The 18,310-nt window shown below is 39.7% G+C and overlaps 1 protein-coding gene across 1 annotated transcript; it reads right to left on the bottom strand.

The window, feature by feature from the left end:
- Nucleotides 1-5,816: 5,816 nt before the first annotated feature.
- Nucleotides 5,817-16,057, bottom strand: LOC133336677 (nucleoprotein TPR). The gene is made up of 7 exons (XM_061544957.1): nt 15,880-16,057; nt 10,260-13,450; nt 6,868-10,145; nt 6,475-6,803; nt 6,281-6,411; nt 6,062-6,209; nt 5,817-5,988 (listed from the first exon to the last, which is right to left on the bottom strand). The coding sequence occupies exons 1-7, from the start codon at nt 16,043-16,045 to the stop codon at nt 5,819-5,821; spliced, it is 7,413 nt and encodes a 2,470-aa protein (XP_061400941.1). The 5' UTR covers nt 16,046-16,057; the 3' UTR covers nt 5,817-5,818.
- Between the last annotated feature and the right edge of the window lie 2,253 nt (nt 16,058-18,310).

Here is an 18,310-nt window from a genome sequence, read left to right as displayed (position 1 = left end):
GAAGCAGCAACACAAACACAAGAGGTGAGTCCATCTTCGAGTTTATACTTAGCTATAATCTTAGAATTTGTAACAGAGGCAATACACCAACTTTTGTAAATAGGGTGAGAGGTGAAGTCATTGATATAACCCTCACAAATATGGACGACTCTGGGGTCGTAAACTGGGAGGTGTCTGAGAAATGTTCCTTTTCGGATCATAGACTCATATCCTTCCAGATTCCTACCTCTAGAGTTAAACAGAAACCTTATATCTCAAAACGGTTGAGGATGTTGAATTAGCTGTGAAAAATGTCACGGCCACTCTTCTGAAGAGCTATGAGGCATCTTGTCCCCTGACATACCCTGGGAAGAAATCTCAACCGGTATGGTGGTCACAGGACCTTGCAACCTTGCGGAAGGCTGCAAGGAAAGCTTATAATAGAGCTAGTAAGACAAAGCTCAGTACAGATTGGGATGTCTATAAAAGACAATTCAATAGGTACAAGGGCGAAATCAAGAAAGCTAAACGTGAGTCTTGGGTCTGCTATAGCGAGTCGATCGAAGGAGTCAACGAAGCGGCCAGATTCCGCAGAGTACTCTCTAAGGATCCAAAATCCATAGGAAGTATTAAGCGAAGTGATGGAACGTGGACAAACTCTGGCAGTGAGACTCTTGATCTTCTATCATCAACCCACTTTCCTGGTTGTAAGGACTATAGGGAAGATGCGCAGTGTGTGCATCAGCCTACAGTTCGGACGAGGGAAGAGGAGAAGATGATAGAAGACACTATAAGATACCCAAAACTGATATGGGCGATAAATAGTTTTCAACCCTACAAATCTCCTGGTCCAGATGGTATAACACCGGCCATGCTGCAACACGCAGATGAACGGATAATATCATATCTGCAGGACATTTTTAGGGTTTGTTTACTTTTGTCGTACATACCCAGTCTATGGAAAGAGGTTACCGTGACCTTCATCCCGAAAGCCGGGAAGCCGAGTCATACGGTACCTAAAGACTATAGACCGATTAGTCTTTCTTCCTTTCTACTAAAAACTTTAGAAAGGTTACTAGACTCAGAAATTAGAGATACCATTGACCGTAATAAACTTAGTAAATCCCAACATGCCTATATCAAGGGCAGATCAGTGGATACAGCTCTGCATGAGGTGGTTGGATACATCGAGAAGAATATGGAGTCCTCTGGCTACACGTTGGCAGCATTCCTCGACATCGAAGGAGCTTTCAACAATGTGAAGCTAGAGGCAATCCATTCTGCTCTTGTAGACATAGGTATCCCCTCACTCCTTACGGAATGGTTTGATAGAATGCTGGAAAGCAGAATTATCAACTCATCCCTAGGAGAGAGTTCCGTGAGGAAATCTGTCAACAGAGGCACACCTCAGGGTGGAGTTCTTTCCCCCCTTTTGTGGCTTCTGGTGATAAATGAGATACTTATGAAATTCAATCATCTCAGGATAAAGGTTGTAGCCTATGCCGATGATGTAGTCTTGTTGGTTGGGGGTAAGTTTATTACGACAATATCAGACATCCTGGAGGGTGCTCTTTCAACCCTGTCAAATTGGGCTTGCACCAAAGGTCTTGGTGTAAACCCCACAAAAACCGAACTGGTACTCTTCACTAGGAAATACAAAGTTCCTAGTTTCCGTCTGCCATCACTTGGTGGAGTGACATTAACTCTCTCTGATGAAGCTAAATATCTTGGCACTGTCCTCGACCGCAAGTTACTGTGGAATAGGATTGTCGAGGAACGCTCCAAGAAGGGATTGATGGCACTCTATTCATGCAAGAACTCCATAGGCAAGAGTTGGGGATTGAGACCCGGAATTATACACTGGCTGTATACGACGATTGTCTTACCCATACTTACCTATGGATGTCTTGTCTGGTGGCAGGGGGTGAATAAAAAGAAGCTGCTGACAAGACTGAGCTTAGTACAGCGATCGGCCTCAATTCTGATCACTGGAGCATTAAGAAGCACACCACAAGCAGCCTTGAACGCAATCTTGAATCTCCAACCATTGGACATTCTGATCAAATTCCAGGCTGCTAGGTGTGCCCTGAGACTCCGGGAAACAGATGCCTTGAAATCGCGGAACTATGGTCATGCCAGCATTCTAAACATAACGCCAAGTTATGACCTTTTTAGGGGGGATAGTCATATCAGTGATTATATTCCCCCCCACAGGGATTTTAATGACATTAAAGTCGAATTTCCTAACAGGGAATCCTGGACTAGTGGCTCCCTACCTCTGCCAGGTCTGTCAATCTTCACAGACGGGTCCAAGATGGAAGAAGGCACTGGCGCAGGCGTCTACTGCAGGGAATTAGGTATACGAAACTCATATAAACTCAACAATGATTGTAGCGTTTTTCAAGCAGAGATTCTTGCAATCACGAAAGCGGCCGAGATAGTAAAAGCACTTAATACAGACTTTACAGGACCGGTGACTATTTACGTAGATAGTCAGGCGGCCCTGAAAGCGGTGAAGTCGCATACTATAAACTCGAAGGCAGTTCATGATTGTAAGACCGCTCTGAATGATATACGTCAAATAGTTGGGTTATGCTGGGTTCCAGGACATAACGATATTGAAGGGAATGAGATAGCCGACGAGCTTGCTCGAGGGGGGTCACAGTCGTCCAGTCTTCTGATTGAGAGATCTGTGAAACCCCCTATTAGCTATTTCATTGGCAGAATCCGTGCGTTCTATTGCGAGGTAGTCGGCAACAGATGGCTAAGGGAACCTGCATGCAGAATCTCTAAATCTATCTGGCCAGAATTCTCTCATAAAATGACGTCTTCGCTGCTGGATCACAACAAGAGGGAGATTAAGATCGTTGTGGGGATCATTACTGGTCACTGCAAAGTTAGATCTCTCACTTCTAAGTGGGACTCCAGTGGAGAGGATTACTGTCGTCTATGTGAGGATGAAGAAGAAGTGGAAACAATTGAGCACATCCTTTGCAAATGTCCATCGCTGATCAGCAGAAGACATAAACAGTTTGGATGTTATGAAATTGATAATCTAGTCTTCTTCTCCAAAATAGACCCTAACCTAATTCTAGGCTTTGTCAAAAAATTGACTTGGCTAAAATAATGTCTCTTCCGCTTCCGCTCCCTCCTATTCTGACTACCTCTCTCTCTACTCTTCCACTATCTTTTCTTCTCTCTCTTTATAGGTACACCTATACATAATGGATGATCACAATGGACATAGTCTCCGAGTGGACGGTTGTTACAACAGCCGTACATCCCAAACCTAACCTAACCTAAACCTGGCTGTATGGCACCCACAGGAAGTCTTCGGTATGACCAAGAATAGGCCTTCCGGCTATTCTTGACCAACAGGTTACCTTCTGTGCAATTAAGACCTACAGGAGGTCTTCTGGATATAGAGAACCTTTAGAAGGCTATAGAGAACACGCAGAGGGCTATAGAGAAACAAAAGGCCTTCTGGTTATATAGGACTTAGAGTTATTGCTTTCACGCAATGAGCTGAAGTGACAAACGTTGGCCGAGGAAAACACGGATATGTGAAAAAACTACAGAAGACCTTTTGGCTATATCATCAGTATAACAGCAGGAGATCTTCTGTTGCATAGATCTGCAGGGTATGTTGTGGACAAAAAGAACCTAAAGGAGATATTCTGACAATAGAACACTTTAAGAGGTCTTCTGGCTGTATTTTTGATGCCATCGGAATCCAAAATCACCTTCTCATCATTTGTCAGAAGGTGGCTACCTAATCAACCATCAATACCAGAATTGAGTTTCCAGCACTTAAGCTTGGAAGTCATCAATTTTTCAATGCAATTTTATTTGTATCCTGATTTCGATCATAATCCTCAGTTTTCAGTTCAGTAAAGGCATAAGCAGGACACCTTCATCGATATCCTATATAACCAACAAGAATGTCCGAATCTGAATCACCAACAGCGGTAATGACTCACCAGTCCCGCACTAAGTATGTGTGTCAAGTAACCATGGATTATTCCTTTTCGCAATTCCCATGAGATCGTGTTTTTCTGCGGCAGGCAAACTCCATTGGTCTCAACTACAAACATACCGCCATTTTCGTCGTAATTAAAAGAGATCTGTCTGGCCCCCCTATCTCAGTGGGCGGGTACCGGTTCAACATCAATATTTCCATATCCTCATCTACGTCATTGTGACCAGCATCACCCATTTCAGCTTTCTGATCGTTGACATCGGGACATTCATTTTCATCCATATCCTGATCGTGGCCATAATCTTCATAAACTTTATGTTCACCAACAGCATCTACGGAACCACATTCACCTGCCACAGCCAATATGAACCGCTATTGCAGCAGCCTTCGTTTACACGACACAGAGTTCCACGATCTGAAAGAACTCGAGTCACAACCGGCCAGCGCCCGATAGCTCAGCCCATTGCGTAAAAGCAGTAGGTCTTTTGAATATTGGAGGTATCTTGCATTAATTGGAAAGTTGCGGAAGGCAGCAGAAGTGGCGGCACTGGAACCTTCAACTAGTTGCAAAACTAATAACACCACCACCGAGTCAACACCCATACCCGAATCGGAAACTCTGACAGCAGTCATTACAGCCTCATCATCATTACTTTACATTTTACTTTATAATTTTCATACACCTCGACAAATGATTAATTTTTCTGAACGTTCACAGGCCTCAGTGTCAGACATACCATCATCTATAGAAGGCAAAAGCAACATCGATGTCTAAATATAAAAACCCATCAAGCTGTATAATATGTGGAAAAGGTTTCTCCTATGTCAGTATCACCTCCCTAGGAGGAAGAGGCGACTTTTGGGCATAACTGTATGACTTTGGGGAACAGGCGACATACAACCAATCGGGGATTTGTTTTCTCCTTAAGGAGGTATTGGGCAAATAGAATTCCCACAATGGGTGTTCTTATGGAAAGTATTCTATTTACAGCACGAGTAATATTTGAAATATAATAATACATGAAATAAAATATTTACACATTCATTTAGTTTATAATTAATGTTGGAAATATTTATTTCTTTTTTTCTTGTTGTTGTTTGTTTGTTGTATTTGAATTGTAAATTTTAAGAATTTATAATTAATATATGTATTGTTGTAGTAATGTATTTTAAATTAAATTATATTTCTATTATTAAAAATATGTATGTATGTATACGAAGAATATGTAGTAATGGATGCTAGAGATAATGATTATATTTCTTATATAGGATGTATTTTATGTATACAACTAAATTCTAAATAATAAAACGCAAAAAAGAATGTGCTGACATTGTGCAGCAATACAAAAAATGTTAAGAGATGATATTGTAATGACCTTGAAAATACAACCTAAAATCCTTTGATCGATTATATCAATTCAAGAGGTTTTGTTGGTTCTATGCGAAATCTAGAGGACAATTACAACATGTAAATAATGCTTCCGTGCAACATAAGTGCGTATGCCACAAAAGGAGGAGGAAATAAATTTGTTTTTGGCAATTTTGTATCGGTTTACTTCTTCTTTCTTAGCAGAATAAGGTTGCAGTCCCAAGCCTTAAAACGGCGGCGGGAGTAAGTATTCCCTCTGCTACAAGAACTAAAAAAAAATAAAATAAATTCTTCAAATATATAAATTTACACAAAAAAGTGGACACATATCTAAACGTGTGATGAGAGGAGATGCAGCAAAGATGATAAGACACACATACAATGAAATATGTATTGTTGCTTAAAAATGTTGTGGTGCAGAGACATATATCTACTTTAGCTAAACCTAGGTCTGTCTGTTTGTTTGTCTGTCTTCAGTTTAGTTCTGTTATTTAAAATCTATTTGTAAAATTGCCAGCAGGCCGTCTCATGCGACGGGCTCTTTGGCCCCGTTGATTGCCAAAACCGCCGCGGGCTGGACTGCCACCTTGTTGCTGCTGTTGTTGATCTTGTTGGCCCCGCTGACTGGGAGAAGTGTTGCGTTGTGAATTACCCGGTGATTCTATAAGAGGAAATTTTGGTTTTAGTCGGACCCTACAAACACTCATAAACAATAATCATTTATTTTTTATTACCCTGCCAGACAATGGGTGTGGGCCTGTTGGCACCACCACCACGATGGAAACCACGTTGTGGTCTACGATTCGCTGTCATACCCTTGGTGGCCTTGGATCGAGTATTAATGGAGGGTGATGTGGAGGCTTCAGCTTCACGTCCTTCTTCCTGGAATATCAACAACAAAGAAAGAATATACGAATTAAATAAAGTTCATTTTAGACAAAATTCCCACTTACCTCTACTTCTTCAACAGCTTGTTTTTCACCTTCGGAGGAAACTCCATCGGCACCTTCATTTTCTTCTGAGGTGGCTTCAATTTGATTTTGTTGTACATCTTCTGATTGAGTGGCTCCACTGCTTAGGTGACCTAGGGACACAAAATAAAAATTTAGAAATTTGCTTTACATAAATTCCATTCCCAAAACCTTACTTTCACTGTCTACATTTTCGGATGCCTCAACAGATTCACCGCCCTCTTCATTGAAATCATCCTCTTCGCCTTCAACACCCTCTTCATTTAAACCTTTTTGAGCTTCTTCAGAGGTAACATCACCACTCTTCTTTTCATCATCGTATTCTTCGCCTAAAAACTCTCCCCCTGCACCAGCTTCACTATCATCGGCTGCAACATCAGGATTTTCTTGACCCACATCGGCTGACACATCATCAGATTGTTGAGCAGTATTTGAGGTGGTGGTAGTCGTATCCGTGGTGCCATAACCAAATTTGGAATCTTGTGGAGAACTGACAATTTCAGAACTGTAAGTAAAAACAAATCAAATTAAAAATAACAGAAAAGTAGAAAAGAATATTTTGAAATTACCTTTCCGAACGCCTGGCCGCTGAAGTTTCTGATGTTTCATTATTGCCGGCCTCTCCTGCCCCTCCTTGGGCTCCCTGTTGCAATTTCACCAATGTGGCTTTCTGTTGGCGACTCAATGTGTTGGTTTGCTTTCTGACCGGAGTCTCGCCACTACCACTGCTTATGGCCTGACTTTGTTGATTATTATCCTGGCTATGGGCCTTGGCCAAGGCAGCAGCAGCTGCTGCACTTGTACTGGCACCCGTGGCATAAGGATCAGCATCAGCTTGTCCCACAGCACCAGCGGAACTACATTGACCATTATTTTCCATATCCTCATCAACATCAACTTCATTGTTATCGGCTTCACCCAATTCAGCATTGCCTTCGTTGGCCTCGGGACATTCATTTTCATCCATATCCTGATCTTGATCATAATCCTCATAGACTTCATGTTCACCATCAGCATCGGCGGGACCACCTTCATCGGCCTCCGCCTCAGCCATACCATCATCTTCCTCAGAATCTAACACCACTACATCATCTTCTTGATCCCTTTGCGAAGAGGTAGGTACCTGGTCAACATCGATTCCCGAATCTGAAACACCGGCAGCAGTCATTACAGCAGCCTCTGCACTATGCATGGGAGCCCTCATCCGTTTTGGATGTTTGGATGATGTCCCCTTGTCGGCATCATCTCCCGTGGTCGACGAATCTCCTTCCAATTCACGTGGACGTTTGTGACCGGCAGAGGTACCCGCCTGAGTGGTGGTCACATTGCTGCTGGAAGGCGTATGTCGATTGTGACTACTTACAGCAATGTGAGAGGAACACATGGCCGATGATGACTGAGATGTACTGGGTTGTGGGTTATTGGGATCTTGCATTAATTGAACTGTTACAGAGGGTGCGGAGGGGGCTGCACTGGAACCTTCAACTCGCGGAGAAACTAATGCCACCACTTGCACCTGGTTTACATTGCCACCACTGACATGTGGCTGGGGTTCATTTTGTTGAGGTTGCTGGATACTTTCAGCTTCCTGGGAGCTCTCTGCAGCTGAGGCAGCCGAACCCATGGGTGGTATGGCAGCAACAGCCACCGAGGCTGAGCTGCTAGTTGAGGGCATGTAGTCAGTGTGTGATGATGTGGGCGAAGAGGACATAGTTTCCAACGAGGCGCTGCCTGTGGTATGGACTTGTTGTTGTGGTGGCACCAAAGCAGTGTTGCTGCTTCCCGTCGCCGAAGTTGGTGTTGAAGATGGTGTGGAAGTCGACGAAGTGGACGAAGTCGATGTGGAAGTACCAGCCACAACAGCTGTGGATCCTGCAGAACTTTGTTGAGATGTGGGCAAGATGGCTGCAGTTCGGGTGTTCTGCACAGAAATTGGTCGTATACTGGCCAATGGTGTCTCACCACCACGCCATGGTGTTACCGTGGCGGATTGTTGTACCGATGCGGTACCAGACATGGGTTTGACATTTGCAGTTCTGGGCGAGGAATCAGATATGGTACCCTTATCGGATATGGCCACAGAGCTTGTGGACGGTTTGGCGGATTGCTGTAAGCCCAGCTGGCGATTTAATTGATTGATGCGTATTATAAGCGATTCATTTTCTCTGGTCAGACGTTGTACATCTTCCTTGTTGCGATTATTCTGTTCTAATAGCTCACGCTCCAATCTCTGCAATGTGGCATCATATTGCGACTGCAGTTCATTAATTTTAGCTTCGTGAGCTTCATTACTTTGCAACAATTTTGTTTTGGTGGCAGCCAATTCAGTGCTAACCACATTACGCGATTCTGTCAAATTGACAATGTGGCTCTTGGCCTCACGCAACAATGTCTTCGTACGTTCATCAATCTCAACGGAAGCCTTGAGCTCTTCATAGTCCTTGCGGATCTTTTCGTTTTCTTCCTGCATTGTACGAATCACACCATTCAAGTTTTCAATTGTTGAGCGATGTTGTTCCAATTCAGCATTTGAGGCAGTGGCAGCACCTTCACCAGCAGCGTTGCCGGCCCCAGTGGCAGCATCTATATTCTCTTGACCTGATGCATTGGCATTTGCTGCTCCTTCACCACCTGCTGCCGAAGCTGGAGTCTTATTCAACAACTCCAAATAGGAATCCTTATAACGTTTGGCAATTTTACGTATTTGCACCTCCTTGTTCTTGGAATCTTGCAATTGATGTTCCTTAGCTTCCAAATCTTCGGTGATTTTCTGAACAGCTTCTTCTTTGGCCAGGAGTTTATTTTTCATTTCCATAACCTCCTGCATTAGGCGAGAATTGGTTACCTTCATGGTTGTGACATCAGCTGTCAAACTCTTCTTCTCTTCGGTTAACATATGGACCTGTCTCTCCAACGAAGCCAGTTCACCATCAAATTTGGTTTTGTCTCCCTTCAGAGCCTGCAGCTCCTCAGTGAGCGATTTAATTTGTTCCTTTTCGGCTGTTAACATTTTAGCCAGATTTTCACGTTCCGATTGGAGACGTTTAAATTCTTCGGGATTCTTATTACTCTTCTCAACCAAAACATTTGCTCGTTGACGCCATTTCAATGCTTCGGTGCGGAGACTACTATTTTCAGATTGTATTTCTTCAATCTTCGTATTCAGATCACGATTTTGATTTTGCAATGGGAACAATTCATCCTCCAAGGCGCTAATGCGATCATTTAATTCCTTAACGCGTTGCGTTAGAGCATTGCGTTCTTCGCGCAGCACACGATTACTATCCGTGACGGCATTGAGGGTTTCGATTTTACGCAAAATCTCTTCATGTTTGGAAGCTGATACCAAGTTGGTATCGGTTTTACTTCTTTCGCGATTAAGGAAATCTTGTAATTCTTCATTTTTCTTTTGCAGAATAGTGAATTCGGATTGCAGGCGAGTATTCTCCGCCTTCAGGATATCCAATTTGGCCAAGGTCAGGTCCTTCTCCTTACGTAGGAATTTAACAATTTGTAACAATTGTTCATTGCTCTTATTTTCAGCTTCGGCATCAACCATAGAACGATTTGCATCACCACCACTAATGGATGTGTCCATTAAAACAGAATCGTTATTGGCTGAGCCTGCACCAGCAGATTGGCTGAGTGTAGCCAATTTATTGGACAAAGCCTCGATTTGATCATGTAAATTGGCATTAAGGGAATTGAGATCCTCCAAACGTTTCTCAAGTTCCTCTTTTTCTTTGCGCAGCAGGACCAAGGATTCATCTTGATCTTTCTTGTGATTTTCCAATGCCATTTTGGCATTGTCACGTTCCACAATAAGTTCATTGATTTGACTTTGAACCTGGAAAATAAAATGAGAGATATTAGAAAATATAAAAATTTCAGGTCTACCTATAAAAAATCGAATCATCTATATAAAAAAGAATATATTGTCTAGTAGTCGAAGCTCCCTTACCTTAACCAATTCCTGTTTAACTTTGCCCAACTCTTGGATATCAGCTGAATGTAATATCATTTCATTGGCATATTTCGATTCAACACTATTGAGATTTTCCGATAGGGTGATATTCTCCGAACGCAGAGTACGCAAATTCCTATTACATTCACTCAATTTCTGTAGAGTATCCTTGAGTTCATCCTGCAAGCGTTTAACTTGTTCAGCGGGTTGATTTTGATTAACCTTTGCCTCACTCATTGCGCTCAGCTGTAAATCGGCTTCCAACTCTGTAATACGTGATTTAAGATTCTGTTCATTGGCACACAGATCCTTGATTTCTGCCTCTGCCTTCTCAACATACGAAGTATGTAGATCATGGAGATTTTTAATTTCTGTCTCTGCATTTTGTGACATCTTATAATATTGATCGGCATGTTCCTTGGCCTTCTTCAAGCTGGTTTGCAATGATTCAATTTCAATCTTGGCCTCTTCATATTTCACTTCAAATTCGCGTGCCTTCTTATTGGCCAGGGCAATTGGATTGTCGTTCTTCGAAGGTGTCAAGCTCTCTTGCAATTTCTTGCTGAGCTCATCGATTTGATGGGTCTTTGTGGTGAGTTCTTCGCGTACATTTATCAATTCCATACGTAGCTTATCGGCTTGTTCCTTTTCTTCTTGCATTAGTTTCTTGGCAGATTCGGTTTGACGTTTCAAATCGTTGGTTGTTTCACGGAAACGATCCTCTTCCTCTTGGAATCTTCTACGTTGGGCAGATAACTCCCGTACGGTTTCATCCAAACGTTGCTCAAGACGCGCCTTGCCTTCTGTCTCAGATCTTTCCAAATTGGCCTTAATCAATTCCAAATTATTAAGCAACAAAGTTTGACTTTGTTGTTCACGATGGTAGGCTTCCTTTTCGGCCTGCAGGCGACCCACTGAATCCTTGAGTATACGATTTTCATGTCTAACACGACTGGCTTCGGATTCTGCGGCAGATTGTTGGCGTTGGCATTTCATTATCTCATCCTTGAGATAGAGTACCGTCTGTTCATGTTTCACAATGGTATTCTCGTAGTTCTTATTACGATCTTCCAAGGCAGTAATTTGCTGTTTATATGTGGCAATGTTCTTTTGCTGCAGTTTAATCTGTTCCTTGGTATATTCCAACGAAGACATCAATTTGCAATTGGTTGAGGTTAATTCACGAACTTCCGAACGCATCGAATCAAATTGTTCATTGAGCAATTTCTCGTTATTCTTCTTTTCCTTGGAGTAGTATTCATATTGTTCCTTCAGTGTCTTATATTGTTCCTTGACTTCATGTAGCTGTTGTTCCAAATCCTTAATGCGTTTCTCTTGTTCTTTGCTTCCCGCTCGGGAACTCTTGTTCATGGTTGTTGATTGTCCAGTGGCATTCATGGATTCATTGCCATCATCATCCTGCATTTGTTCCTCATCATTATCGCTAATATCATCAACAATCGAGGAGGATTGTTTATTCAATTTCCTTTGCAATTCAAAGTACAATTTCTTGTAACGTTCACACTTCGATACCAAAGTGGCCACAGTATTATTTTGCTGATTCAAGGTGTCTTGCATGCTTTGGAATTTGGCAGCATAATTTTCCAATTTCTCTTGATAGGAAGCTTCGTCTATTTCCTGCTTGAGGGTTTCAGCCTCTTCCAGTTTGGTACTCAAGTCCCTTACCAACAGCAGCAACTTCTGATTATTCTCCTGCAGTTCGGTGATGTTGTTGAAGGTAACCAATTTTTTGGAAATAACTTCATCAGTGGTACTAAGATTGCCGCAAGAACCACTCATATTAGCACCCTCCGAGGTGAGACCAATACGCAATTGCTCCACTTCCTTGAGTAGATAACACACCTGGCGACTAAGATCAGTTTGGGAATGTTTCAATTTACGATTCTCTCTATCCATGTGGCTTATCTTGGCATGAGCCTCAACTAACAATTCTTCCAAATCTGTTTTCTTGGCCAACATTTCATCTCTTTGTTGGGCCAAAATGTTATTCGTCTCCAACAATTTCTCATATTCTAATTCCTGTTTCTTGACCATGGGAGCATTTTCATTCAACTCACTTAATATGGTCTTGAGCTGCAAATTCAAACGTGCCAATTCACGTTTCTGCAATTCACATTCCTCACTGGTCTTTACATACAAGGAATACAACTCGGTCAAAGACATATCGGCACGTATGAGTCGTGATGCCACAGCTGCAGTGGGTGCCAATTTCGAAATGGCATTCTCCACACTTTCATTTTTCAATTCCTTGAGTAATTCATTGGCATGTTTGATTTCTTCCTTTAGCTCGTCGATATTCTTCTGTTTCTCATCCAATTCCTGTTCATGTCGCAACTGGGTGGCCTTGAAGTTAGTTTCCAGCTCCCCATATTGATCACTTGCCTCAGCCAACATTCTCTTCAAATCGGATATGGCTGTTGTCAATTCGGTACGCTCCATTTCGGTATCTTCACAATTACTCTTATAGAGATCAGCCAATTTGGTCTTAGCATCCAATTCCTTCTTGTAGTAGTCCATCATCTTCTGAGCCTCCTCGTTTTGGGCCAAGATTTTCTGTGACAACTCCTGGACATTTTGCGTTAAACGCTCTATCGTCTCCTTGTATTGGGTACATTGGATTTGTACAATTTTCAATTCTTCAGTCTTTTCCGAGAGACGTGCCTCCAGCTGCATACTGTTCATGGTATTTTCCCGACGTATATTCTGCAGTTCGGAAATGTTACGATTCAAATCCTGTGTTAGATTTTGTATCTGTTTGTGCAACATATCACGTTCTTGTTCCATACGGCGTTCTTTGAAATCCAGCGTAACTTCTTTGCTTTCGATTTCATCGACACGGGCCAGCGCTTCGCATTTTGCTGCAATTGCTGACTTCAATTGTTGTTGATATGCTTTAAGATCCTGTTGCAGACGTTCAATTTCACTATTATGACGTTCGATCACCTTCAACAAATGATCACGTTCATCGCATACAGCTTTTTTGTCATTGCGCAACGAAGCCAATTCGCGCTCATAGGAACTTGTAGTCTCCAGCAAATGTTTACGTTCAGCCGACACCGAGTCGAGTTGAGAACGTAATTCCGTAACGTTTTGATTGAAGTTTTGTAATTTAACTTCATAGTCTTGTATTTGGGCTTGCAATTCATCCGTTTTTAATTCATAATCGTCTATAAGAAATAGAGAATGATATATTAGCAAAAAAATAAAAATAATTTAAGTTATAAGTCGTTAACATTTAACACTCGGAAATTCACATATTCATTATAAGAAAAAAATGAAGTGAAGGCAAACATCGCTATCATTATTCCAACTTTTGGAGACCACAGCTAGTAAAAACTACTTTAGGCTATGGGGAAGACAATAGACAAAGAAATTGTGCCAACTTTTTTGACTTTAACCATATGTCGATTTATTGATTCGAATGCACATGAATAAAATAAATTGAATGATCTTATAAAATTTAGAACATTGTTTGTCCTGGACCTTTATTGGGTCAGAATGGTACTAGGAAAACGCTTTCATTGTCCGAAATTTCAGAGGGAGGTTGGACGGACTGCATTAATTTTGTAACCGTATATTACAGATAGACGTCAAATCTGTTGCTGCACAGCTTCCATGAAGTTAGCTATCGACGGCCACGTCTTCAATGGATTCACGTTTGCACCAGAAGCCCTGACGAATGTATCATGGAGGTGGATCAGTCATCACTGTGTAATGGTTGACATGATACGTTAAATATCATGCCGCTATATTACGAAATTTCAGAAGGTTGATTTAGGACTTAATAAAATTGCTAACCGTTTATGAATTTCAGGTTTGTCCGTTGATGCACAGCCTTCATGAAGAAAGCTATCGATGATCTCTAGACTTCCGACGACTTCTTCAATTCCTTCCCGTTTGCCTAAGATTTGTCATTGAGGTGATATGATACGTCAGATATTACGACGGCATTGTCGTTTGACTGACAACATCCTGGTCTCCTCATAGAGGAGATTTGTAACATGGAACATGACATCTTCATTAGAACAAGTTAAGGGTCCATAAAAAAACCAGATTTCATCAAAATTTCACCGACGTCGAACTGCACTGAATTCAGCATTTTGTGCAAAATTTTGTCTCAATCAAGCAAACTTTCGGAGTTTGGTGTCCCATTTACATAAAATCGGCCGAAACTATATTTGGTAACTATATCTAAATATGGACTGATTTCAACAAAACTTCACAGACATCAAACTGGACTGAATTCAGTACGCTGTGTAAAATGTTGCCTCAATCGAGTAAACCTCCAGAGTTTTGTGCACCATTTATATAAAATCGAAGGAAGGTATATATGGATGCTATATATAAATCTGAACCGATTTTCTCCAATTTCAATAAGGTTCGAGTTTTGTGCACCATTTACATAAAATCGAAGGAAGGTATATATGGAAGCTATATCTAAATCTGAACCGATTTCAACAAAACTTCACAAACGTCAAACTGGACTGAATTCAGCACGCTGTGCAAAATCTTGTCTGAATCGGGCAAACCTTGGATGTTTGGTGCACCATTTACATAATATCGAACGAAAATATATATTGGAGCTATATCTAAATCTGAACCGATTTTCTCCAATTTCAATAAGGTTCGTCGTTGGGCCAAATAATTAATTTGTACCAAATTTCATTCAAATCGGATCATAAATGCGACCTGTACTTTGTTCACATTGAATTTCAAAATGTATTTTCTTCTTTCCAGAATAGTGATTTTTTGTGCAATGCCGAGTTCCGACTTCGGAACCATGAAGTGTGGAATATAATGATTCATAGCATGGTGAAATTGATATTTGAAGTTAAAATTCAGTCATAATAGATACAGATGAAAACGAATGTGTTGCTTTCTACGAATAGTAACTATGATTTTGGATTTGTAAAATTTAAAGATAATTACTTTACTTCATCCCAATTTTACAGTAAACTCCAAAGATGTCCTTCAACAGGCTTCTATATAATTCTAAAACATCTAAAATACTGATTAAAATAATTTTGTTATAAAATTTTATAAAAATCCCTTCAATTTCCCTACATTGTTTTCAACTCCCACCCACAATTGTTTGTTTTCGCACTTGAAAAGTATACACAAACAAAAAAAAATTGGCGGCATTTTGACATCCGCAACAAACAAAAAATCACACACACGCATGCACACACAAAACATCTGGCATCATCATCATCATTGTCTCAATGTACTATTGCGAGGCAATGTTTGGTTTGTAATGTTTTTTGTTTTGCTTCTTTTTCGTTGCATTTGTTTGTTTTTGTTGTTGTTCGTTTGTTCTTCTTCTTCATCATCATCTATTCTCTTTTTTGCTTTACACCACTACCGCACCACACACACACACTCGCACATTTCCTTTCTTTTTTGTGTATGACATTTTGCGTGCTAGACGCGCCGCCATTAAAAGACAGGTTAGAGAAATGCTGTGGCAAAACCAAGCAGGCAAACAATTTTTTCTCTACTCAAATGATTTTCACCGGTAAAAATGTTTTTCAGTTTTCTCGATATATTTTTGCACATGAAATGCCGGCATTTTTCTGCTTGGTTTTCCATTACTTACGTAGTCGATTTGCAGCTGCTTTATCCTTGTAATATTCATCGAAGAACTCATCTAGATATTTCTTCAATTTGTCTTGTACATTTTTCGGTGTCTGTTCCAATTCCTCCTGTGTAAGTATATTTGTTAATACTTCTTGCGGACCGCCTAGATCCATTGCAGTTGTCATGTTGGCACACTATATTTTGTTGCGGAAATGTTTATGGAATGAAATATTTTCAATTAAATTATATATTTTCACTTCTTTTCTTTTCGATTGGACAATAAACGACGGAGCTTGGCTTCCCTTTGTTTCAGATAAAAACGCGACTACACGATGAGGATTTTTTTGCAAACTGACAAAGAATACGATTGAATGCACTTAGGGTTTTATAGGTTGACTTTTGACGAATTCGATAAATCAAATAATCGATTTGTTTTAGTGTTGACTTGTTGGTCTGTAGGCCCGTATATGAATGTATGTCAAGTTAAAAGAGGTTTTAACTTCGCAAAAACTGATACATCTGGCTGAAAGTATTTTATTTGTTAATATATGTTCTCTATAATGTATAATTTTGTTATATTTTGAATTGTTGCGCGTGAGAGCAAAAGTGCGTTGCCAGATCACTGAATTGATATAATGCCGTAAACATATATGTGATTAGTGGTAACGTAACGTATAGAATATTAAGCAAACGTTATTATTCGGTAAGTTATTTAATAGCCTAGACAGACGACAGCCTTAATTTGCATTAACTGCCTTAATTCAAATTAACTTGTACATTATCCTCATTTTTATGTGTTGCTAATGCACAAAATCAAACTGAATTTATACTGAATTAAGCAATTTCAATATGGCAATGCTGTAGAAAATAAATTGATTGTTGTCAAATTTGTTTATGTTTACGAAAATAAAAATTAGAAACAAAGGCAAAATTCAACATTTCTTCAAATTTGGAGCTGTTTTATCTTCATTATAGCTGTTAGTTTTCCTTCCTGCCATGTATCAATTTCAAAAAGATGTAATCCTAAAAAATATTGTAAACAAATGTCAATATTTTCTTCCTACACACAGACAAACAATTGTTTTGAAACAAAAAACTGGTTCATAAATGAAGAAACTCTCGTCTGTCAGGGGTAAATTTTAATTCAAATTAAGAACTTTTTAATGCAAATTAAGGCTGTCGTCTGTCTATGGTATAAACGAATAAGTGAATTCGTGTGCGATATAAAAAATATCCAGTCAAAGAACAGTTTGTTGAAGATTCAACTAGATTGATATATATATATATATATATATATCTGTTGTGGTATACATAATCTAAAAAACAAACTATTAAAATTGTATATTGAGAGCACCTTCGCTTTCATGGCGATTACAATTACAGTAGGATATCTCAACCTGCAGGCACATTCACACAAGATTGAAATAAACAGTACATTAAAGAATAGTTTATTCCCTGTTGCATTACGAATGAAGTCCTTAAGCAAAAAATTAAATATATCCTCGCATTTTCGGTATTTTTAACTAACAAATAAAATAGGATGGGTATTAGGGTAGTTCAATAAATAATCAACTCAATCTCAAATGTCAAATAAAATTGACATTTGAGATTGAGTGGATTTTTAATAATTATACCATTGCATATCATGGGGATGAAATGTATATGAAATAATCACCGGAGACAACCATATTTTTTATCAGACTAAAAGTACGTTTACATTATACTGGATTTCGTTAACCCAGTGGGTTTAAATTGTCAATTCCATTGTAGATATGCCAAATAAATCCTCATGAAGTAGGTTAACCCGGTAAAAACTTCTAATGTATATGTCGTTTAAAAAATCTATGTCGATAGAGTTCGGCATTTTAGGCATGTTTTTCAAACGAAACATTAGAAAGTGGCTGCAATTTGGCATTCTAGGATCTTGGTGGCTAAAATAATTAATCAATTTCAATATTTTCAAGGTACTAGCACATTTCAAAATTGCTCTAAATGTACAACAAATTTTAAAAGTTCGGGAACGCAAATCTAGTAAATATGCCAAAATTGGATGGCAATACTTCAAAACCAACATAACAGCCAAATTTTTCGAGTAAAAAATTTACAAAGAGAAAACCATTTTGTTTTGTGTTCTCTTAAATTTGGTAAAATGTTTTACCAGTTTTGTGGGTTCAGGAACGGTTCAAGTAAAAAGTAGAAAAACTTGTACAATTGGTAGATTCTTTTAGGTTCTGGAACGGAACTATTGTATGTAACACTAGTGTCAGTTTCATATGTCGAAAAACAAATGAAATATCAATAAATTAGATTTATTAAAAAAATAATATTTTTGAATTTTCAGAATAAAATTTAAAAACATGAATGAAAATCTTGCAAATTTTTAATTATATCGCTACCATATCTTTCCTCCAATTGAGTCATTCCCATATGTAGAGTTAACTCATACAAAA

This window comes from Musca vetustissima, unplaced genomic scaffold (assembly GCF_032173495.1).
Source record: "Musca vetustissima isolate MV318-11 ecotype Yass unplaced genomic scaffold, APGP_CSIRO_Mvet_v1 utg84447, whole genome shotgun sequence".
Taxonomy (NCBI): domain Eukaryota; kingdom Metazoa; phylum Arthropoda; class Insecta; order Diptera; family Muscidae; genus Musca; species Musca vetustissima.
Note: the sequence above shows the minus strand (reverse complement) of the source record. Positions and strands in the feature narration are given on the sequence as shown.